Source organism: Heliangelus exortis, chromosome 1 (assembly GCF_036169615.1).
Source record: "Heliangelus exortis chromosome 1, bHelExo1.hap1, whole genome shotgun sequence".
In the NCBI taxonomy this organism is placed as follows: domain Eukaryota; kingdom Metazoa; phylum Chordata; class Aves; order Apodiformes; family Trochilidae; genus Heliangelus; species Heliangelus exortis.
The window spans coordinates 30,050,383-30,075,906 of record NC_092422.1 but is presented as its reverse complement, the minus strand read 5'-3'; the positions used below and the strand labels follow the sequence as shown (position 1 = coordinate 30,075,906).

The window sequence follows — 25,524 nt, the reverse complement described above, 5'->3', positions numbered from 1 at the left end:
AGAAATGGATGTTTTGGGTTTGTTTTACTTGAAATCCATCTTAAATTCTACTCGGATAACAACAACCCAAAGCACCAGAAATGCAGGCTGTTTGCTCTTTTTGAAAGCAAAGCATAGAACACACGTTCCAAGACACATTTTGATTTTAAAGCTCAGAATTAACACGTGGAATTGCAGCCAGAGATGATCTTAGTCTTGAGGCTGCAAGTCCTTAGTCTTGCTTGGGAGACAATAAATCAGTTATGACAAGCCTGAACTGGCTGTGGTTTATTATGAACTCAAGCTTGGTTATCTGCTTGAGGTAATTAGGCAGACCAGAACAAAAGGACACAAAGTTAAAAGGCAACATATGCAGGAAAAACATGAAGAGATATTTTACTTTACACAGGCTGGTGAATAGCAAGAATGAACCTGCACTTGAAATTTTTTTTCATACGCTGAATTCTGGTTAATAACATAAAGGGACTCTGCAACATTTATAATAAGCAAGTTATTAAATCAGCTACTCTCAGAGCTGCTCAGCTGCAGAGTCCCATTCTCTGCTGCCTGCACATAGCCCTGAAATCCAGGTGCAGTATCTGAGCTCTCTCCTCTTACAACCCATGATCCTTTAGTAAGTCCCTAGGGTGTTAGAAAAGTATTAAAAGATCAGTAAAGAAAAAAGCATTCTATGACATTCATTACATTAAAGGACAGCAGCACTGTGTTTCGATATAAACACACTAAATATCAGGGAATTAAAAGACAATAAAATCTAGTCAGTTTTCTGTTTCCTGTCCCTCTTGATTTTGGAGCATTTGTTGTTATTTTTAAGTATTATTTAATTTATTTATGGTATTGCTTATTCTAGCAGATAAGTTTGTAGAGCATTCTGCAATGTCTTAAAAACTTCTACAAAGCAAGCTTGAAGTGCCAAAATTTTTATCAAAAGGCCCCAGAAAAGAAAGTTTCAGTGATTATTCTTGGAAAGGGCTCAGTCATGCAATTCCAAGTACAGATCAAGTCCCAAAGCGGAGGGTTTCCAATAGAAAGTTTAAATAGTTTTGACAGGTGCAGCTCAAAAAGGGTAAAACCTCAAACACTGCAATTGGTTATAATTTTCCACATTTACTTCTATTGAAATGGACCATTTGAAATATGATTTTTTCAGAGGGAAGAAAAAGAGTCAGAGACACACATAACCTGCCCTCTCCATCCACTGCAGTCCAGACACCTCTCTTCTGAAATACAGTTCCTGCTGCCAGATCTTTACAAAAAAGATGACAATAAGCACATCTGCACCTCCTCCAATGGTGCTCTCTCCTCTAAATGCTAGCAAAGCTCTTCCCTATTCTCTCACTTCCCTTTTTTGCCAGTTCTGTAAAAATCACAGCAATGTAGTCAAAGAGCAGGTAGGAATTGTCTGCCTGTTTCTAACAGCTGCAGCACTTTGCCTGTTTTTCGCTGCTCAGGATATCAGATGAAAAGAGTTAAACTGCTTTTTCACTTACCACCATATTATTGCTATGCCAAGATATCTATTAAAAAAGCTGCACAATGGGCAGGCAGCTCTGCAATCACTGCTGCTTTTCATGCCAATCAGTATTATCCCATTGTTTCCATGCTGTCCCTTACCTACCTGGTTTATCTAAGTGAGAGAAAACAGACCATGTGCAATTTGGGCTGGGACTGACTCCTAAGCACTCAGGCAGTGTTTAACTTACTGAAGCTCTCTATCTCTAAGCCTTTCCTGAATAGAAATAACAAATAATTACTAAGTAAAGTAGGCATTGTGGCCAGGAAGAGGAGATTACTTATGAAGAAAAATCAGCTAGAGGGAAGAGAATGATTTTTAAGAAAAAAAATCAGAATAAGAAGTGCGTACATATAGGAAAGGCAGATAAAGTCCTTGCTGCATCACCAGACCTATTAAATCTCTGAAGCCACACTAACATAATATCTTTAATACTTGGGCAGAATGCAATCTAAATATATTCTGCAGTGTATTAGAGCATATTGTATGCATTAAGTTTAATTATCTTTAACCTCCACGTCCACTAACAGAAGTACTCCAGTGACCAGCTGCTTCCCATTACAGAGACATTACTCAGAGCTGGTGATGTCAGGCACATCATTTGTCACCACCAAAGCAGAGGAAGGTGTGGTAAATCCACTGCTCCTCTGAATGAAGTCCATATTTTCCAAGTACTATGTTGCAAACTCCCTCGCATGACCAAGGATTAGGCTTGCTGAAGGTCTTGCTGAATTTCTTGTTCAGTGAGGACCATCAAGAGACAGTTTTCTGCACTGATCACCTCTGCTGATGCTTTGCAGACTCCTGCAGCCAACTGGATGTGTGTCTATGCTCTTTATGAGACTTAATTCTCATGCATTAGCAAAGATCATTTGAAGGACAGGTGGCAGAGGGGAAAGAAAGCCATGCTTAGCCCTTCTTCCCAATGTAAAATATAGACAGCAAGCTTCACTTGCTTGCTCTCCAGGGGCCAAGCTCTAAGCAATAAACTAACAAAGAGAGAACTTGACCAGGGAAGAACACAAGCTTTATAGCCCTCCGTTTCGGGTGGCTGCCTGGGGATTCATCCATATTCAAGCCTTCCCCTCCCAACAAGTCTTTCTCAGAGACTCCCACAGATGGTGCCATCTGTGCCATCCTGATCACTGAGCTCTCCAGAGAGGACTCAGCACAGACAGAATTAAAAGTCCTCTCAGGACTGCTGGGACCACCTCCTGCAGACCATCCACACAACCTGCTTACAGCTTTGGCTTCAGGCAGCATTTCCTTTACCTTGCCACCCAGGCACCATGTGCTCAGCAACTCACCTTCAAAAACTCTGCCATTACCAACCTTTTTTTTTTTTTTGACCCACAGAAATACATGACCTGGTACTCATACCTTACTTTTGATTAGTCAAAATGGTCAGTTTGGTCTTTCTGTTGGGTTCCCATTCAATTTTGCCATGAACAAGCTATACAGCATTTAGGGGTTACACTGCATTCCCCATGTCAGCCAAGGAACCTTAGATCCTTGGATGAGGAGTGAGGTGTGAACAGAAAGAGCTGCAGATAAACTGCTCAATCAACAAACAGCCAGTAGCAAATGGTTCCCAACAGCCTCTTGGCTTGCTTTATGCAGTGGGATGCTCAAAATTACTCATGGGCTTTCTTGTCTAGAATAAACACATGGAAAATAGTGGTAATGGAGGTTTTCCAAAGTGAGATAAAAGGTGGAGAAGACTTTTCCAAAGATAATAGATTTCCTTATATTACTTTTCTGTAACTTCACATATGAACTTGGCACATGGATTTTTGGTGGTATAGTTACCAACAGCCAGGAATTAAAAAATAAACCAAACAAAAACAACAGACACAAACAAAAATGCCAAAACATCCAAACAACATGGCTTGCATCCTAACTTTATTCCAGTATTTTGAGAGAGTTAGGAAGTATTTTGCCAAATAGCAATAAGTCTGTTTTCCTGAACTGTTAACAGTCTCATTCAAAAGTATAACAACAGAGATATGTGATATTCCAGAAAAAACCCTCACCCCACTTACAACCCAAGTTTTGTACTTAGTAACCCCCTTTATGTGCCCCTGCTCACTCTGTTCAGTTGGGACATTCAGCCCCTCATATCATGTTATAAAGAACTATTTATCTTTAAGCACTGAACAGATTTTGATCATTATCTTCATCCTTGGCCTCAATTAAGGTCTAATATAGAGGAGGCACTTGAATGACCAAAGAGAGACACTTAACCCTGAACAGTGTGTCAAAGGCTCTTAGAATTTCTTCCACATTTCCTCTGGCCCTGGAATCTCTCTCTCCTTTTTTTGTTGTAACCTGACTGCATTTGTTCCTAGCACTTTAATGTCCCCTGGTGTGAAGCCTTCTTGAGTAACACTCACATGATAGAAAGTGTGATTAACTCTGCAAGAGCTTTTCAGGTCAATGAAAAAAACCTACTTGTTACACTAATATATAATAGTTCCTTAGAGATCTTCCCAGTGGCTCTACATATTGGGATTCCCACAGTACCTACTCTCTTTCACTCTTGCTGCTCTCCTGTGTCTTGATAATAGGAATACATAGTTTTATCTGGGTACAAGCACGACTATAATCCTTTAGAGTATGTTTCACACCTCTTTAATTATTCTGATCGGTCATTCAGATAATGTAAATGGTAAATCTTTTCCTCTTGACTGAAAGGCAATGTTTCTGCAGACTATAGAAATAGAAGTAGAAATAGAAATAAAGAAGTAGAAATAGAAATAGAATAGAAATAAAGTAGAAAGGCACAAGAATTAAAATTAGTAAAATTACATTACTTTTTCAGAGTATACCTTACTACTTTTCTCTTTCTTTACAGGCTGGCTTGTTAACAAAACACAATGCATAACAGGCTGGGAAAATATAATCTCTGAAAAGATGTCTTCTGAAGATACCTTCTAACCTTGGGGGGTTTGAAAAACCTGTGGAAAAGTCTGTAGGTTTTACTGAGGCTTTTATAGATTATTTTACTGCCAGATGTTAAGCCAATGGAGCATTCAAAGCAAGGGTAAACACACTGCATGCTACTGGGCCACCAGGCTGCCAGCAACTACTTGAGGTCTGCAGCTTACAGGGGCAGGGGAACAAGAGTGCATGGAGCATCATTGCAACTGCCTGTGAGCTTCAAAGCTTACACCTGGAGCATGTGAAACTTCAGTCACAAATTAGAGGTGCTCAAGCATTTTTTTTCCTTAAAAAAAAAATAATAAAAAAGGTCACAGTACAGGGGGCTCACTCACAGGAGCTCAGTATTAATTACAGAAAAGGAAGCTGTGATTTTTTAGGCATCTCTTGGATGATCCGAGTTATGTGCTCATTGGCACATTGGTTCAGTGGCTAAGCAATGAAGTGTAAGAAAAGGGAGCTTTAATAGGTAACAGGATGGCATGTGTGAAACAAAATGAGACTGCCAGGTGGTTATCAGTGGCTCCAACCCATCAGTAATGGAGGAAGGAAAAGCAGAAGGAAAAACATACACACAAGAGTTGGCAGTCTCCTGGCTACCTGACTTCTTAAAGTCTTAATGTACAGCAGTGCACACTGCTTAATGTACAGGCTTTCTTTGGAGAACTGCTGAACATAATCAAATATACCTTGATTTCCTACTTTATTTGATTCTTCTTCATTAATGTTCCAAAAATAGTAGACAAACAGAACAATGAGGGATATGTTTACAATTTAGTCAACATATTAGGATCTGCAGTCAACACTAATTCACTGAGCATGCTTCATCTATTTCTTGGTAGAAAGACAGTGAAGCTTAAAGGGCTTTTCCAGTCCTTTTTCCAGAGAAATCAGGGACCTCTTGAGGCACTAGATTGAGTAGATGAAGGAAAAGTCATCATGCTATTCCTTAGTCACCATGCTTGAGATTAATTGAAATCTGAATATAGTGAGTGCCTTTAGTTATGATCTTCATTCTGAAGAGAATCACATTTTACATCTCCAAAGACTTGGAGGTCTTGAGCTAATAAAACCCTGGGAGGGATAATCAACCTCCTGTTTTGGGATTTAGGAGTCTCTAGATCCAAATTTCTCAAGTTTTTCTCTTATCAAGAAGTAAGTCTGGGGCTGCAGTTTCAGGATTGCTACGACTTACTATTGCAGTTGCTGCTTCCAAACGTGAAGTTTTGCTGAGTTATGAATTGATGTGGAAACATCACCTCCAGTTTGAGGAACCCTGTTCTATATATTAATGATCAAGAGGAGAGCCCATCAGAGGGAGAAGCACTTCAGTGCTGATTTGCCTTCTGCATTTCTCCCTGTGAAGTATCTGATGCTGAACACTGTCAAAAGCACAATCCTGAGTGAGGTGACCTGATTGGAACTGACAGCTCCCATGTTCCACCAAAATCAGGTCAAAAGATAAGTGTGTGTGGAAAGCAAAGACAAATGGAAAAACAGAAAGGTTGATGTAAGTGTCTAATATTTCACAATCTCCAGTACCTAAAAAGTACACGCCTGAGGCCAAAAAAATTGTTTATGTTTTTTTTATCCTTTTTTGTACGGAAGATTTTAGGCTTCAAAGTTTCCTAGTTTATGATTTCAGTAGGATTTTGTACAGTTGGTCAAAGCCTAACTTCAGCAAAAACAAGACTGGAAGCCATGGAAAATTTTAATATCTCAATGAGGCATGTTGTTTGAAATCAGGTAGAGAAGCACACCTTAATAATTATCTTGCTAATAAGTAGAAGACATCAGTTTTGAGGCATAGTCATGCTTTCTAGGAATTTTTATAGCTTTATCTTGTGTGTCTGCCCTTGTGGTTTGTTATTTCTCCTTGTCAGAGTACAAATATGTGGCACAGGACATGAGCTTAACTAAGTCTAAAAGAATTACCACTTATGTGCCACTATTCCTGTTCATTTGTACTGGGAACATTTTGACATATACCATTTTTGACTAAGGAAAGTTTAGGTCATCTAAATTATTCCGGAGGAAAACATCTCAAAATTGCTTCATGTTTTCCAGGGCAATGGTCCATTAGTGAAAGGAAAACCAAACTGAACCAGAGAAGTAAATAATTTTCCTGGCAGGATATCCTCCTTTAGAAAACAGGTGTCCTGAGGCCATTTGCTGAAACAAATGAATACATAAGAACACTAAGTTCAGCAGTGCCAAAGTTGCCTTTAAGAAGTACCAACCCAAAAGCAAAATAAAAGAAGTCCTCATTTGACCTGAGGTCTCTGAGTTTTTCTGCTTGTCTCAAAATGCAACAAAACAGCAGATTTGAATGTACTTGAAAGATGCACTTGAATCAGTTACTGAGTGCACAAAATCTCAGGAAGGTGGGGTACAAATTATCTTCCCCTTCTCACCTGACCATTTTTCTCAAAGTCTCAAAGCATAGAAAACATCAGTGTTAATGCCTGGATAATTTAAAAGCTTTTTAAAAGATTTTCTCCAGCCTTTCCACATTCTTTTCTCCTCTGGACTAAGAGAAATTTCAGCCCAAAAGGCAATTTTTTGGAAAAAAAATTGTAACCTGCTGAAAGGAGATGTTTAAAATGAAAGTGCTCTTCATCAATATTCAACACTTTAACTAATGCATTATTAAACCACAGTTTATTGTATAAATTATGCATATATATATATATAATGTAGAAATTCATATATTAATGTATATGTAATGCAGTAGCCAAATATTATGAAAAAGGTAAGCTTTCTGATTAACTGTAAGCAGAATATATGTAGAAACAGAGATATTATACAACTATTAGCAAGTAACCATATTTACAAAAGAAAGGCTCTGACAATTGCCCAGATCAAAAATCCAATTTTACAGTGCTGAGAGATAAGGGATTAAATAGAGCACAGATATCATCTAAACTGGTATTAAAAGGTTAGCAGTGCTTAAAATTGATTAGAAACCAAGACAAGGCAGCCTACATCCCTGGCTGTGAGAAGAGTATTGGCCAGATGTTGCAGAAGCTTTAGTTGTCATTTTAAGAAACTCTCAGGCCAGGCAAGAGCTTCACAGATTGCAAAGTAGAGAGCATAACTGCTAGGAGACAGGCATCCCAGCATGTTACACAGCAGCAAAGTTAACAAGAGTTGGGAAAAAATCCCCATCAAAAACCTTTAAAAAGACTTAGTAGACCATATGGGCTTCATACCTAAGGGAACAAAGCAGCCCTGCAGTTTAGGCATTAGGAACCAGTTGGGAAAGGAGTCGTAAATTCCATGGAAAGGGAATGATCAGAGCAGGAAGGGACATGTCAGGATATAAATGAGTACCCTTCAGATTAGAGCAGGTCATGGAGAGATATCCAGGAAAAATCACAATATCTCCCAGGGAGTCAATTTAAAGTAGTGACTGCTTTCTTAGCTGTCATCAAAGCAGTGGGAAAAAAAAAAAAAAAAAAAAAAAAAGTAAAATGATTTTTGAAAGACAAACAAAAAGTTAACACTGTGACATGGGTGTGTCATTTTCATCTCAGAAGAAGAATGTCACAGATGACAGTACCAAAAGCAATATGCAGTTGCTGACAGAGTTGAGTTCATTACTAGGATTAATAGCAAAAAAATGAAAAAATATAGAAAGGTCTAAGGACTAGCTAGGTATTTGGTGGAACGTGGTGATGAAAACAGTCACTGAATGCAGATACAGTAACTATATTACAGCAAATACATCTACAAGTCTTTCCATGGTAAATCACACCTTTGCCATTATAGATTTGCCATGAAGAAAATGTGTCGAAAACTTAACAAATCATAGGGAAATATTATGATGTGTCAAAGCACCTATTTGAAAATGCACAGGAGCCTCCAACTCCTGTGCAAAGGAGCAAAAGGAAAGCAAAAGGAAAGAAAAGAAGTTATTCTGCACCCACAGAGGAATCAGGCAGCACTTCAGTAATTAATATTTATTACGTATGGCACCTTTCATACATTGAAAATGCTCAACAAATACCAACTGACCTGTACAACACTCCTACAATACGTGATACACATAATTATGGAAATCACAGTAAGGAGCTGGCAATGAAATTAAGTCTTGGAGATCCTCCCTTGTGGGGAAGAGCATTGCATAGGAGATGAGGCTGTCATGTAGGGAGTGCATAACACACCTGAGGACACAATTTACACCTAAACTGGGAGAGACAGAGGAACAGGGGAAGACAAAAAAGTGGGCAAACATCCATGGGATATGCAACCAAGATGCATATAAATGAAAGCAGCAGAAGCTGGTTTTGACATGTGAATATTTTCAAGTTTGGAAGTAACCACATGCAAGCTGAGGGCAGCATCTTCAGGCAAAGCCTCACCAGGGTACAGAAAAAGCTGTTTTCCCACCAGCATATAGAATCATAAAATATCCAGAGCTGGAAGGGACCCATGACAATCATCGAGTCCGACTCCTGGCTTCACACAGGGAAACCTAAAAGTTAAACCATAAATCAAAGAGCGTTGTCCAAATGCTTCTTGAATACCAGACAGGCATGGGGCCATGGCTGCTTCTTCAGGGAGCTTGTTCCAGTGCTTGACCACTCTCACAGTGGAGAACTTTTTCCTAATAACCAATCTGAACATCCCCTGACACAAATTTGAGCCATTCCCTTGCATCCTATCACTGGACATCAAGGAGATCAGCATCTCCCTCTCTGCTCCTGTTCATGAGGAAGTTGTAGACAGCAATGAGATCTCCTCTAGGCTGAATCAACCTAGTATTCTCAACTGCTCCTCTTAAGCCTCTCCCTCTAGTCCTTTCACTATCTTTGTTGCATCATTTTGGACACCCTCTTTGTATCTTTCTTACATTATGGAGCCCAAAATTGCACACAGTACACCAGGTCATGCCTCAACAATGTTGAATATAAGAGGACAATCACTTCTTTTGACCAGTTAAGACACATTGTGCTTAATGCACTCCAGGCTGGCCCTTTTGGCAACTAGGGCTCATTTCTGACTTCTTCTGAGCTTCCCATCAAGAAAAAAAACCTAGATCCCTTTCTGCAGCTCTGCACTTCTGCTTCTTGTCACTCAGTCCACATGTACATCCAGGATCTCATGTGCAGAATCTGTCATTTGTTCTAGTTAAACATCATCTGGTTGGTGATTGCTCAGTAAAACAGGGTATAACCAGCTGGTCCAAAGAGGTGATTGTCCCAGTGTATTCAGCACTGGTGTGGCCTCACCTTGAGCACTGTCTGCAGTTCTGGGCCCCACAGTTTAAGAATGTTATGAAGGTCCTTGAATGTGTCCAGAGGAGGGCAACAAAGCTAGTGAAAAGCCTGGAAAGGATGTCCTCTAAGGAGAGATTCAGGACTCTTGCCTTGTCTAGTTTGAAGAAAAGGGCAACATCATGGTTCTCTACAGCTTCCTGAGAAGGCAAAGTGGAAAGGGGGCTGCTGAGCTTTTCCTCCTGGGATCCAGTGATTGGACATGTGGCAATGATTCAAAGCTTCACCAGGGAAGGCTTAGACTAGAAATTAGGAAGCATTTCTTTACCTAGAGGGTGATCAAACACTGGAACAGGCTTCCTAGAGAAGTTTTCTATGCCCCATGCCTGTCAGTGTTTATGAGTCATTTGGACAATGTTCTTTAAATGCTTTAAGTTTCAGTCAGCCCTGAATTGCTCAGGCAGTTGGACTAGGTGATCTTCATAGGTCCCTTCCAACTAAAATGGTCTATCCCATTCTGTTCTGATCCAGATCTCTCCTCTATGCCTCTCTACCCTTGATGGAATCAATGGATTCTCCTAATTCAGTATCATCAGCAAACTTAGTGTGGTATCAACTCCTGCGTCCAGGTCATTGATAAAAACATTGGAGAGAACTGCGTCCCCAGGAGTGGAGAGAACTGGGTCCCTTCCAACTAAAATAGTCTATCCCATTCTGTTATGATCCAGATCTCTCCTCTATGCCTCTCTACCCTTGATGGAATCAATGGCTTCTCCTAATTTGGTATCATCAGCAAACTTAGTGTGGTATCAACTCCTGCGTCCAGGTCATTGATAAAAACATTGGAGAGAACTGGGTCCCCAGGAGTGGATGGCTTTGCTTGTTTCTTTTAATCAGAAGCATGGGGTTAAAACCAGAGACTGAGTATCAGTTCATAGCCTCCATGAGCTAAACTCTCTGCTTGAGACTGATTCATTATAAATCAGCTTTCTTGCAGCTTAGTTTACCCGCCTGTAAAACAGGTAATTCAGAGCCAGATTGTCAGCTGTGAACTGGCACAGCTCCACTCATTTCCCAGTCTCAGAAGGGGACATATTTCGCCAAAATTAAGCATCATGAATCCCTGGTGAGGCAGGCAGAGTGATTTACATCATGACCTGGCTCACCACATCCATGTCTACAAGGACAGGAGCAGACGTGGCAGGATGCTGCTCTGCTCCAGGTGTTGCACAGCTTTTCTTAAGCCGAAGTGGCAAGGTGGCTTCCAGAGGGGATCTGTCATATGCCTGGATTATGTCTATGGGGCACAAACCCGTATAAATACAATTTTTCTCTACCTCTCAGGAGCAATGAAGTTTTATTAATCCCAACTAATCAGGCCTCTAGTGTTGACAGTGACGTTTGGAATGGCCAAGCTTGTCTGTGAAACATTTCAAAATATTATTTTTCTTATTATTAGAATAAGCGATCCCCTGCAATGCTCCCTAAACTGCATTTGGGAAGTGAAATAAAAAATTCAGACAGTAACAAACTCTTGAAATTTAATTTATGGAGTCAGACAGAAAGTAAATAAGTACACACCTGATAGGAAAGTTTCACTTCACTAATATCTCCTGACCATATGAATTGAATGGGGTTCATGATTTTCTGCCCAATTAACAAAGCTTCAAAATCTTCTCTGGTCAAGAGTTCCCAGCCCAGAGTATTTCTTAGAATAACCTCAAGACCTCCTGCTTAAACAGAGAAATGGAAACAAGTATTTCTCTTACATGACCTCTCTCATGGTCTTGGCTCAGCATAAGGATTGATGGTTTAGTTGATCAATTTCCCCAAAAATCTTTGGTTTTTCCACAAGGTTAAAATATAATATGGAATTTATAACTCCTACAAGAAGAAACTAAGAAACAGTATGCAATATTAATCATGGGTGATGTTTTAAGAATATAAAAATATAATTTCCTCAGAAATCACTCCATGTATTTTTACAAGGACGGTACAAGAGATATTAAAGGATGTTACAAGAGATATTAAAAAAAAAAATCTTACCTGTCACAAGTTGTTGTCCAGCTAATCCTACTGGAACCATCCCCAGGTTATTCATAGCTGTAGCCCAAGCTGTTGGATCAGTGACTGACATGTTAAGTTGTGTTGTATCTATAGCTATACTTCCTAAACCATCAGCTGCTGCAAGAAAAGAAAAACACTGTAAGCAGAAAAGTCAGCATGCCACAAATTTTAACCAACAACTTCAGTGACAATGAGATATCACAACCACTTCTTATTTTGGGTTTTTTTCTTAATTATGATTCAACTTTTAGCCCATTGATAACAGTGTTTGGTATTCTGTAGCAGAACACAGACATTGGAAACATTGAACAGGCATAAAATGAAACAAGAGTGGTTCAGGCTCTTGTTTTAGGTTATATGGAAAATTCTTCCACCACGAGGACAGGGAAGCAGTGGAACAGGCTGTGGAGTCACCATCCTTGGCAGCTTTCAAGACTCCACTTCATAAAGCCCTGAAGAACTCGTCTGACCCTGTGGCTGTCCTTGCTTTGAGCAGGAGGTTGTATTGGAGACCTCCTGAGCCCTCTCCTACCTGAATGAATTGTCCTGTGATGATCTGATATAATTTAACTATATATATGTCTTACAACTTGCCAGAAAGCCCTGAGAACCAAACACCCTCCAGTGAAAGACCTCTTGTCCATGAGGTGTAATTTTTTGGGTAAAAGATCTAAAAATCAATCAGCCCCTAACTAAAAAGAGGTCAAACCAAATCGGTTTCGCTATAGTAAATACAATGTTTTATTCTAAAAGACTAAGGAGAATTATCACAAATATGCCAAAATAAGATGAGCCCAGCTATGGATTTCCCTGTGGTGTGGAAAGAAGGTTGGTTTAGATAGCTAGGGGTGGTACATTTCTCATATTCCAAACACAAGATGCCATCACACATTTGTGCTTCCCGCTTCCCCAGTCAAAGCTGAAATCAGCTTTTTCCAGCTATTTTCTTATGACCTCTGCAGAGCTGAGACATTTACCAGCAGCCATTGCTTTTCCCCAGTTCCTTTTGCTCCTGTTAGACTTTCTTCAGCTAGGAATAATTAACTACTGTATTAGCAGCATCTTGAGATGGGCTGTCACCGAATGCAGGGCCCCCACACAGCTCATTAGGCTCTGAAAGAGAAAAGATGAAAACAGCTATCAAGTGATGCAGTCAGAACATCCTTGCAAAACAACAGAGTGCTCTGGGAACACACTGGAAGCTCCTGCCCACTCCCACTGGATCACCAGCCCCAGCCTCAGTGGCTGCTGTGGAGGCGTTTCAGGGGATGCTGTCCCTGCCTGCTGAACAAACAGTGCCACTTATGAACCTGCCAGACCACTGAAAAGCACTTCACAAATTAGGTCTTATCAGTAGCTACACAGCCTCCTCGGCATGAAGGCACCGGCTCGAAAAACATATTAAAGGCTGAATATGATTTTTTTTTTTTTTTTTTCTTTTTTCCTTTTTTTTTTTTTTCTTTTAACCTGTTAACAATTAACTGATGTCGCAAGTTGCAGGGAAAAGGTCTCCTGTTCTGAGATGAAAAGGGAGAAAAAAATACTCTGCAATGACTTACAGAACAATTAACTGATGTTGCAAGTTGCAGGGAAAAGGTCTCTTGCTCTGAGACGAAAAGGGAGAAAAAAAATACTCTGCAATGAGTTACAGAATGGAGCCTGCAGAGATGTGGAAAACTAAGAAGTCCTAAAAAGCTGAGGATGATGCCTGTGCCTTAACCAATGCTGTACCTTTGGCTCCCAAAGGTTAGTTAGAAGGAAAGATGGAGTATCTGCTTCTAGCTAAACCACATTGCTTTCATCAGGGATCTGTCAGACTGTGAATTTTACATAAGGGTAACTTCTTGCTGTTGTTATGTGTGAAGCTGACCACATCAGTGCATCACTGATGGGAAAGGATGCTGAGCACTGTGGCCGAGGGCTGTGAGCTCCAAGAACAGAGAGAAAGCACTGGGGTGAAGATGAGCACAGATATGTGCCCATCTTAGGCTTTACGACCATGGGCAAAGGGGGACTGTGTGACTTTTCAGGCTGGCCAGCAGCCCCCACAGTACTTAGTGGCCAACAACAGATCAAGTACTTTCAAGTGCTTGGGGGTGTCATTAATCCTGTGCAGGTGCATGATGGTGACTTCAGCCCTAGGAGACTTGTGCTGTCTTAAAAAAAGTACTTGAAAGACATTTACTATGAGGTTTCCAACATGCAAACCCTAAGAATTCATCTTTAGAAAAGACACAATGTGATTACACTATATTTTAGCTTGGTACCTCCCACACTTTTCTTTTTTCATATGATGTGCAAAAAGTACATGCTAGAAAGCTTTATATAGTATTTCCCTGGTATTGTACAGATAACTTTTGATAGCTGTAAAAGTGAAGAAAGAGCCAAGATCTTGCAGAAAAAATGCAGGCTATACTGTACATTTTTTAGTATGTTAAAATTTTCAAATAACCAGTATGTGAGGCAAAAATCCATTTTGTTCAAATCTACATAGGGTCTATTTAAAAGCCAGTATTTATCAATTAATATTTGAGTTTGAAATTCAGATCCTTATTTGATCTCCACTATTCATTATATATAACATTAAAAAACTTTATGATAAAATTACCTTTTAAATAACATCCATCAACACCAAAAAAACATTGAACTAAAGTCCTCTGCAGGGAATGTGACAAACACCAGGCAAGCCACCTGATATTTATGACGAGTTCTTTAAAAAAGGGTGTCTCCTGGCCAGTTCCTTAAACTTGTGCCTAGTTCTTTCCACTCAGGCTATAAACTTCTGATGACAAATGTCTGTTTCAAGGTTAGAGCTGGCTTGTCAATAAGTTATTTCTCACAGTACAGTCCCCGTTATTCTTTATGAATCACTCCCTGATTTATAAATATATGCTGAATAGCCCAGATGAGACTGCTTCAATTCAAGACCAGGAGCTTTGTTGCCTTGATATAGGAAGGTGTATCTGCAGCTGATATTGATGAAATTCCTCTTCACACCTTGCTGAGTGCCAAAATTGTTTGTGTTCATAATGCATCACCCTGACTAATGGCAAGGAAGGAGGTGCTTGCCCACAGTTTTGGATTATGGCCTGCAAAGGCCTGGATTACTGGGATAAGGGGCAGAAAACGGGTGTCAGCCTCTTTGCCAGCCCCTCTCCCCCTGTTTTAGTCCCTTGTGAAGTGTGTGCTGGGTGATATAATGAGGTCTGCTCTTGAAATCTGCACTCTCTTCCCCTCAAAACCCATACTCATCTGTACCAGTAATGGGAACTGGTCTGTGGGGAATGAGACACTGTCTGCTGTTGAAATCTGCACTCTCTTCCACCCAAAACCCATACTCATCTGTACCAGATTTGTCTGTGGGGAATGAGACCCTGGGCTAAACAAATGTAGCTCAGCCAGCTGGGAATTAATGTGAAACTTTTTTGCTGTTCACATTCCACCAGGTTGTCAACATATTTCAAAATTCTGCTATTCTTTCATTAATGAGGAAGAAAAATTTGTGAAGGTCCTTGCAGGGGAAGAACATAGTGAATATGAAATCACACAGAACCAGTGGGTTAATCAGTGCAACTCCTGGTGTACTATGCCACCAGCTCTGTGACTCGTGAAAGTCTTTGCTCAAAATAATAATCTCATATCCCAAGCTGGCTCTGGGCAGCTTGGCTTTCTCTCTGGCCACCAGGTCTCCAGTTTTCTCAGCAGAATCCGTGAAGGCTGAACCAGGGGGAAAGCCAAAAAAAGAACACAAAGAAGACTAAAGTAGAACTAGTCCTATCTAACCAAGAACTGCTGCAGGGTATTTTTTCAGTGGAAGAAAGCTGAGTAACAACCATAAATGCACCTATGAACACTGAATAATTTGCAGCAAGCTGTAGGCAGAACTAATGCTACATCCTGAAGGTCACAGCCTGCAGAAACCAGCTCTCTTAAAAAGAAAAATACTAATTGCAAATATCCCTTGTACTGACAACTCACCAGCTACATTAACGCAGAGCAACATCATATGGCTAAAATAATCCCGCAGGTATTTCACACCTGATTTAAATTCAACCATTAGCTTTGGTTTAAAAATTTTCAAAAATGTGGCTGGGAGAAGGTTTCATTAATGCTTAAAGTAAAAGCTGCTTTGGGCAAATTTCAGTGTTTCTTTGTACAGCTCAGACACTCCACTATTGTACCCTTCCCTATACTGGAAACAAAACAAGCTGGGGAAACACATGAACCCACTCACTACATCATATAAAAATCAAAGTGATGTGCCTGATGAGAAATGCATCTACTAGTAAAGATCTTTGCTTTCTTAGAAATAAAAGAAATCATTGTGATACTGGTTAAACAGGCAAGAAAGTGGAAGTTTATGCAGGAATTCTGTGTATCCTGAGCAGATATTAACCAACACTGCTTTTACTGACATCACACCTTTAGAGAACATTCCTGATTTTTAATTCATTGGTAGTTCTCTGGGCACGAATGACCTGAAGATAGATGTAAAAGAAAGCTGTGTTTATCAGTGTTTGTGCCTGGGAGTAGCTTTACTCCAGGGGAGTAGAGTAACTTGTGAAGCAAAGAAAGACATAATCCTGATTTACAGGAGAAAATGTGTAAAATCCTGTGAAAAGTCTTCTAGTCTGGCGCTGGTCCTCAAGATTTGGGAGGGGCAGGGATATTAGCACAAACTTTCTTATTTGAGAGCTTCTGATTAACAAAATTTTACTGCCCAACAATTTGTAGAGATTCCACAGAATGGTTTTTGTGGTCTCTTCTCTTATAGAAGCACTACAAGTACCAGTCCTCGGATAGTGGATTGTGGGAAACGTTTAGATGTTCCTCAGACAGGGTGTCAGGAAGATAAAGCACCTTCAAGTCCATACCAATGAGCACTTCTCAGTCACAGCAGTCACAGCAGATTGTACTTAGTACACGCATTTTATACCAGGCAATTAAATGCAGTTACCCAAATGAATACAGAAGCTGATTATATATTGTGCATCAATTATCACAGGCAATGAATGCCACGAGACAAAAGAAATTAACACAATGTAAACCTAATTTGATAACTGAGCAGATTGCTAAGTTAAAAACCTACCCTTTAGATATCCATAACACCACAAACAATGAATTACAACGCGGAGTGAAGCTGGTTAAATGCACCACTGTAACAAAGGTCTGTGGAGTGCCTGAGTCAGCAGCCAGCCCCAGGATGGAAGAAGGACATTCTCTGCCCAGCTGTCAAACTGACCTGATGGGTGACCTGCAGGCCTTTCACCTCTCTGTCTAATTTTACTGACCACTAAATCCTTCAAGGAAAAGACTGAGGCCATCAACCTTTTGAAACCTGGGACTGCAAGTCACAAAGACATTAAATGTTACTGGGGCTGGTTCTCCAGACAACACAGATGGGCAGGAGAGATGTAATATCTTGTGATTGGTTACATCTAGACAAACTTTCCAATTCTCACAAGAACAGCATGTGCAAAGTATTTGTTACTGTTCTCCATGATTCATAGGACAGCGGTCACTGGGTTGGTCACACTCCACCTGACCTGCCAAAGCACAGGTCATTTACCAGGCCAGCTCCATCTGTCAGTATCAAATATGTCAAGTGTCTTGTACTGGTTCTTTCCAGCTTTTTTTTATTTCTCCAGCTGCAGATGGGACAGCCAATAAAAAAGGAAGAAAAAGAAAGAAAAGATAGACAGGGATCTGCTGTCAGTCACGATCCATTTTTTCCTGATCTTACTTAGGATGAAGAAAAAAGCTGGGAATAGGAACAATGAACAACACATTTTTGTGCCATATCAGCCTACCTGGAGCACATGAAATAAAAGAACATCTCCAATGTGACTTAGAACATGGCTTTTATTAATAATATCGCATGGTCAGTGTTTCAAGAAGAAGCACCGTCTCATATTTTTGCATGGTTAATGGTATGTTAACACATACAAAACCTCACCTGAATTCTGAAAGTCCAAAGTAGCTGAAGGAAAACAGACATTTCTTACAGCAGCTTGCAAAAACCCCTGAACATTTAACAATTCAATTTAAAAAGTACAAGAGGTACCAGAGCATTTTTGAAGAAGTGTCTTTATTTTCTGGGATACGACCCTAATTTAGGCATCTAATATATGTTTCATTCCCCTACATCTCTACTGAAGAGAAACCAGTTGCTTTCCAAGGTCTCCAGAGAGTCACCCTGTTTACCTGGTTTTGTCTGTCACAGCTCCCTTTTACAGTAGGCCTTTGAAAGCAAAGATTGGCTTTGCAGGAACTGGCCCTTCCTTTAAGAGCTTCATTAGAACCAAACCAGTGAAGACAAACAGGGTATGATTCTTAGAGCTCAAATGGGAGCTCTGTTCATGAGTTCACTCACATAATTCTTCTGACTTTACATTATGAATGAATTGTAACACTTTTGCTCATTATAGATTAGATTATGCCATTAAAAAACTACATTGGCATCTTATAATAACATAAGCAACAGCATTAAGATTTCACTTTTCACTATGTACAATGAATACAAGTGTCTTTACAAAGTTACAAAGGATCTTTTCCACCAATTTTCACTGAAAAAAAAAAAAAAAAAAGTTAATCAGTAAATTATGGCCATACTGACAGAACTAAGACAACTTAGAGAAGTTAGAGACACCCTGGAAGTGTTCAAAGCCAGGCTGGATAAGGCTTTGAGCAACTTGATCTAGTGGGAGGTGTCCCTGCTCATGCAGGGGGGCTGGAAATAGATGATCGTTAAGGTCCCTTCCAACCCAAACCATTCTACGATTCTGTGAAAACTCACAATATATTTATGGCTTTCTTCTAAATTCAAAACATCCAATTTGGACAAAACACATTTTCTGGAAGAACTGCTCATTTGAGATGCTGTACTACTTAAATCCTTTGCCACAGCACTTCTTCAAGATAGCACACGGTACACACAAAGGCCAGATTTCTCTCTGAAAGCAGAAAAGTGCAAGATTTCAACACTGAAAAAAAAGAACAAAATCCAAACCAAAACCAAAGGTCTTCAAGATAAACAGGTGTTCTCTTGCGATGCTCCTTGAAAGGTCTCTCAGTAATATTTCATGCTAAATCCTGAACTTCACTGGCATCTCAGAGCAAAGCCTTAACAGGTTACAAATGCTTTTTCTTTTGTGTGTATTTTAGCAGCTGCAGTCTGAATATGCTGAAGTCTATAAATAACAGAATCTGGAGGCACATTAAGCAAAGCATTATAGAAGTCCAGCTTAGGGATTGAAAAAGCATATGCTGTTCCAAAATCATGTGGTAGAGGAAAAAAAAAAACAACCCAAACAACAAAAAGAACTTTGCAAGCTAGCAATGCAGCAAATCCTTGATAAAACTGCTCTGATTATTCCTTGAACACAAAACACTGTTGTGAATTGATGATTGTGTCTCCATTTTTCATCCTGTCGAGACAACTTGCAACTGTGAATGACTTGCTTCTCATTTAAAAGGGCAGTGGCTTTCTGACTAAGTTAGACCAACCCTTTATTCAAACTTACGCATTTTAAGAATTTATGTTGTTCTGAGTAAGAATTGTATTCAACAAAAATAAAATTATTTTTAAATCTTTTGATTACTTACAGCAGTATTTTAATAGTAGGCCTTGTATCACACTGTTCTCTGCTGAAGGACGACCACTGCTCTAAGAAACATGATATCCAACATTTTTGTATTTCAGACAACATAAAAACCACCCAAAGAAGATCTTGAGAAATCACACTTCAGCATCTTCACTGGAAGGCTGAATACTAAAATGCTGGAATGCCTTCTCAGTGCCCTAGAGTCACCTGAAGTTCCTGGACCAGTCATTATAAGTGAACAATTTCAATACTCAATACAAGATACAATACTCAAATTGTATCTTGGTATTTCTAATCTACCTGAGCTTGAGGAAACATCTATAAAAATATATATAAATACACTTACTACATACCTCCTTCCACTCTATTATACGATGTCCTTACCTCATGTTTACTAGAGCTACTTCAAGAAGCTGAAATGCAAAAGGTTGTTTGGTTGGGTTTTTTTAAGGAAAAAGAGAAGAAGATAAAATTTAAAAAAGGGAAAAAAAACAAAAACAAAAAGGACCAAGGCAAGCTGGGTCACTGTTTCAGAAAGAGCATTTTAGCTTTCTGGCAAACCTGAAGTGAAACCACTCCCATGTCACCTCCTGAAGAAAATGAACAGCTTGGCAGGTAAGGCCTGTCTGTGGCAGAGCTCCAGGGACTGTATCATACAGCCCACCAGAGGCAGGGGAGGATTGTTACTGAATTTCCAAATGAACACAACCTGCTCTCTTCCAGCCCCAGAAGACCAGGAGAGAGTTGAGTTTCACATGGCAACACTATGTATGGAACATCTATTTTAAGTAACTTTTTAGAAGTTCCTAAAATGCATTCATTATCATTTTTCTTTTCCTCTGAAGCCTGTATAATTGAATGCCTGGAATTAAAGCAGCCTGTCTTTTCAGACAGAGATTAATGGGGAAAAAAAATCCTTGTCAATCAAAACAATTCCATTTTTTTAAAATATAGTTTTATCATTGCACCAATTGTGACAAGAGGTGACCTCCAAGTGTCCTTGGTTATAGACTTCAGTTAAGTGTCCTGGGCGATCTGCAGAGCATTTTTTTGGCAGAGTAGTGAAGCTATCTAAAATCATATTGATCAAAATTTTATGCAGCCCCATCAAGTATTCCCTCAGTGACGGCTGATAAGTCAAACTCTGCAGAAGAGGCTTAGGCTTGTGTTGTTTGTTTTAATTTAAGTTTTCTGGTGTTAAATTCTGCTTAAGTTCTTGGTACCTCTCCTATCAACTTACATCTGTCCTCACTCCAAAAGCTGCCATCTCCTCCTAGCACATCACACTCAGGATCTTTTCACCAGCTACAAGCATTGAATTGGTAGTGTGCTCTCTGGTCTCATTTATCTTGTATTCCTTTGATTCCTCTTAGTATGCCTCCTGTTCTTCTCCATTTAACCCACAATGCTCATTCTTGACTTTCTTTGTATTTTTTTGTTTTCGCTTCCATCCATTGCCTCCATGCTTCACCTTACAATGAAGGCACATTTTTCAGTCTGCCATGGGCCATTTCCTCATCCAAGTATCTCTTCACAGCCAAGACAGTATTGTCTGCTATACCCTGCTTTATTATAGAGGAGGGAGATATTCATCTCACCTAACTCCAGCTGATACAGATATCTCTGCCTGAGTTTTTCTGCTGCCCTCATCACCAAAGGAGAGAACAAACTACTTCCAGCAGCCTCCTTCAGACACGTAGCTCACTAAGCAGTGAAACACACCTTGGAGGCACACGGCTCGTTGCTCTGGCTCAAAGTCTACACTGTAATTTTGGATATGGACATCAGATTTGTCAGACACCCATGGGATGAAATGAGCAGGGCTAAGCTTGGGAGCCCAACCACTGCTCAGCTTCCTGCGTGCTGTATTAATCTCCCCCAAAACCACTCATTACCGAGAGACTTGGCTCCCACTCTTGCCCTTTGCCTGCCTGATAACTCCAGCACAGCAAACCTCAGGAGAACAAAAATCATGAGTTGGTTTGCAATAAGTCACAAGAATATCCCCAAATATAGATACACATGGATATTTAGCAAGACAGATGCTTTGCTTTCTAAATTTTTTTTCCTGCCCATCCCCAGTGAATATGCCAACATATGACTATTAGTGTCTGACAACAGGAGCTGCCCACTCAAACACATTTCCTACAACTGCAATGCCCTACATCTTCCTGTTCTCTGGAGAGAGAATTAATCCTGGACCTTTTCTACTTACTTCCAAATATATTTCCTCAGCCCCACTTCTTTACCTTCCTAGGTCTTTCAGCTCCCATTTAAAAAAGATCAGTGTGGACCATACACATCTCTCAGCTACCACAGCCCCCTCTTTCCACCCATCAGCCTTACTCAGGCTGCTACTGGCTTTCTTTATCCTTCATGTCATGCTTAGGGGCAGTGTCTTATTTTTATGAGGAGGTGAGGATGGTTACAGATAGTGTCTCTTTCTGTCCTCTCCCTTTTTTCAGGTTGTTTGCTGTGACTAAATGAGGGGAACAAAGATTTCCCACCTTCCACAGGACAGAAAAGAGCTTCCAGGCTCTTTGTGCTCACTCATACCCATTTAGTTTTCAGCAGAGGCTGAATTAAGTTGCTTAAAAGAGACAGGAATGCTGTCCATTTTCTGAGCAGTTGCATATGGGATCGCCAACAAGTTGCAGTAGGGTTGAAAATTTAGGAATATCAGATGGACTGTGGGTGTGGTCTTCTTCACAGGACACTTAGACACCTTCTCTCTCTTCTGTTCAGGGAGAAGCAATCCCATATTTAACATAAGGTCAGATCATAACAGCAGTTTGTGTGCATCAGCTATGGCCAGGCAACATGGATTATTTTGAGAGTTCTCTCTCTGTCAGGGATCAGGGTAGAGGAAGCTTGAGTTGTAGATTACAGTGAATATAATGATGCTAAGAGGCCTCCCTCCAAGTGTTTTTTTTTGTACCTTTACTCAGCCAACAACCCTTCTATTCCCCTTTTCCTGGAATGGTATCTTGTATGTGTATTTGCTTTTTCCAGTTTCAATTATAATTCTTCAGAGCAGAAAATCATGTGAATTTCTCCTCAGGCAGGGCTAAGACCTACTAGGGACCCAATGCTCCCTGGGCTGTAATTGGACTAATGCTGGCTTTAGCCAGAAGCCCCCAGGCAGGGATGTCAGTGAGGCAGCAAAGTTCTGAGATCCAGGAGCAAGGCCACCCCCTGCCAGCCTTCTGCATCCAGGCTTTCCTCCCTTTTGAGACTTTTAAGATGCAACTGTAATATAAAATTAAGAACACTGCTGATGATACCATTCCCCTCTCTCCTCAAGCAGACTCCCCACCCCTTTGATGCAGTTAATAATTCTTTCACCCATCCTCTTCCAAAGTGTTGTAGGTTTGTTTGTCTTAATTTGGATTAAAAGCTTTTCAGGGCAGAGAACTTGCTTTTATCTGTGTTGGTATGGTACGCTGTAAATTTATTGCACTATATAAATATTTTCTAAGACCAAGGGCAATAACAAGAATATTGTATTTACTTTACTGTAATACAGTATTTCCAGGCTTCAAGATACCATCAGAACCAACTTAAAGTCAACAACAAGACCAAAAGATTTGCAGACCCTTTAACAGTGAAGCGGAAGCCATGAAGTCACTATGTGAAACTTTAGTAAATTAGTTACTTATATTCATAAATAGCAGTTGGTACTGCAGTAAAAATCCTTGCAAATTTGCCTTCTGGAAAATATACAGCAGAATGTAACCAGTGTAAACCAGCTTCACATGTGTATTATAAGGGGCACAAATGGCTTACTAGTTACTTTTTAAACAAATGCAATGTTAATACTTTCACTGCAACATTATGAATAAAGCATTTGGCCCGTAGCTATGAATATGGTAACTGATGGCTTTTGACTTGTTTATTGTCACTCAGCAAATTTCTGTACCATGCTCTCCTGGGACTAAATCTTAACTTCACCTCCTGAATGTGCAGAGGACACAGCCTGTGTAAAGGGCATTGGGATGGAGCAGTTTCCCTCTGAATTTCACAGAACCACAGAATGTTAGGGATTGGAAGGGACCTCAAAAGATCACCAAGTCCAACCCCTCTGTCAGGGCAGGATCACCTGTGGTAGGCTTCAGAGGAACATGTCCAGATGGGGTTTGAATGTCTACGGAGAAGGAGACTCCATAACCTAACTCAGCAGCCTGTCCCAGTGTTTTGTCACTCTCACAGTGAAAAAGCTTTTCCTTATATTTTTGTGGAACTTCTTATGGTCCAGCTTGCCCCAATGTCACTTGATATCCTCCCTACAGCAGCACCAAGGTCTTCTGGCACACAGGAAGGAGAACGAGGTGCTGGGGTCTGTGTCCATGACTCTTTGGCACCACCTCTGCTCATGCTCTTAATGGTTTATTTCTTCTTATAAGGTTCAAGGTATGAAATTAATCAAAATTATTGTGGTTATGCAAGGGATTGAACTGACAAGAGTATGAACTGCCCTTGTTTATTCAGGTGATACTACTGCAGATGCAAAGCAGATGCATGTAGAGAACAAAGCCCTGTCCTTTGAATTTACAGTCCGAATAGAAAGCATCTTGTGAGATTGATGTCTTTTTGTTTAAAATATGTGGTTTACTTTAGGAGTGCCTGGGTGACACTAGTGGCCTGTGATACAAAAGTGACCAGGTTATGTGACCTCTGTGTACCTTCCTGCTTGAAGCTCAGAGCAACAGCAAGTGGAGTAGTTTGAATGGGTCCCATTTATTATGCTTTTAATTGCCTGCCAATATTTCTTTCAGTAGTAAAGACTAATAGGCCTCCTCTGTCTCCAAATGTCTTCCAAACTATTCAAAATTGCAGTTCATCTAAAACAAGTAAGGGCTGTTAAGTTCTCAAGAAATGGAAAAGCAGCTGTACAGGGATCTAGGAGATTCCTGTTCCTCATATAAATCTGCAATAGATGGTGGACAAATAATTTACACTGCCTGAGCCTTGAGCTCTCACCCATGAAATGGTATGATAATATGTTCTTTATCCCACACCTTAATTATTTTGTCTAGTCAGGCTGTTCTTTGCTATTGGTTATGTGCAGCATCACAAAACCATGACCTGGGCCTTTAGGTTACTCAAGATTGCATTAGGTCAGAGAATATATTTTTTTCCTATTAAAAATCAAAACCAAAGCAGAGTAGAACAAAGAAAAAAAGTCAATGATCATAATTTCTGATGGAATCACTGTCTATCTGAATGTGGAGAAAATAGGAAATTTCCTTTAGAAGCACTCACAATGAAATTCACACACTGTCAGGTGTAAATTACAGCCTGTGTCTCATCTTGTTCTATCTGCAACTCCTTTCTTAGTCGTGCATGGCAGCAGTCTAAAAAATATTTCCCATGTGTGATCAAGCGAGTATGGGCACATAAAATGCAAACAAAACTTGAGACTTAAAAAAACCAGTTTACTGGTATCTTAAAAGAAAACTGAAAGTTTGTAATCACGTAGTTTCTAAATCAGATAACTGATTTAACTGGGAACAAAATTGTGCTTGGGAACAGGATTTAAACAAATCTATGAAATATTTTCTTTAGCAGGTTACAGGGACCTGAGGTAGCTAAAATAAATTTAAAAAAAAAAAATAAATAAAAAAAATAAAATCCCAGGATTATGATTATGTTGTTCAACCAGAAATTCTGGTCATAATAGAGCAGCTCAGTGGAAAAGTATGGTAGATATGCTTTTCATCTTTTTTTCTCAGTGTTGTACACAAGACCTTCTGATTCCATATGCTTTATGACATGCAATAGATTACTCCAGGCAAATATCTATACCCTGTAGTAAACACTGCAGAAACTCTGTTTCATCTGCTCTCATCTTTGAAATAGTGAACTCCTCCCCAAGTCCCATGGGTTGTTGACACTGTGAAGAGAATCTCTTGCACGGAGTGAAACATCATCAAGTTTGGGAGGAGTCACCAGATGGAGTTGTAGCACATGGTTGTGTTAGTCTGTATTTTGGGTTACAAACAAGATTTCAGCCTTGGTAGAATTTCCATGTTGTTAATCTTCTTTAGGACAATGGTGGTTAGGGGCAAGGGAGCAGCATACTCAGTTTAATTACATGTTCAGAAACACCTGAGCCAGGAAATTTTCTCTTTTAAGCTTTCAATTCCCTTTCATTCAGGACCAGTTTACAAAGTCTTAATTA

The 25,524-nt window shown here is 39.9% G+C and overlaps 1 protein-coding gene across 3 annotated transcripts in view; it reads right to left on the bottom strand.

Moving 5' to 3' along the window:
• ENOX1 (ecto-NOX disulfide-thiol exchanger 1) overlaps positions 1-25,524 on the bottom strand; it is a 376,541-nt gene that overhangs the window by 131,514 nt on the left and 219,503 nt on the right. For 2 of the 3 annotated variants that reach the window (XM_071740005.1, XM_071740013.1), the window contains 2 exons: positions 12,717-12,852; positions 11,719-11,856 (listed from right to left, as the gene is read on the bottom strand). In XM_071740005.1, the coding sequence (XP_071596106.1) occupies positions 11,719-11,856; positions 12,717-12,726 (148 nt within the window). In that variant the 5' untranslated portion in view covers positions 12,727-12,852. The remainder of the gene's footprint in view (positions 1-11,718; positions 11,857-12,716; positions 12,853-25,524) is intronic. The other variant, XM_071740024.1, reaches the window with a different exon arrangement.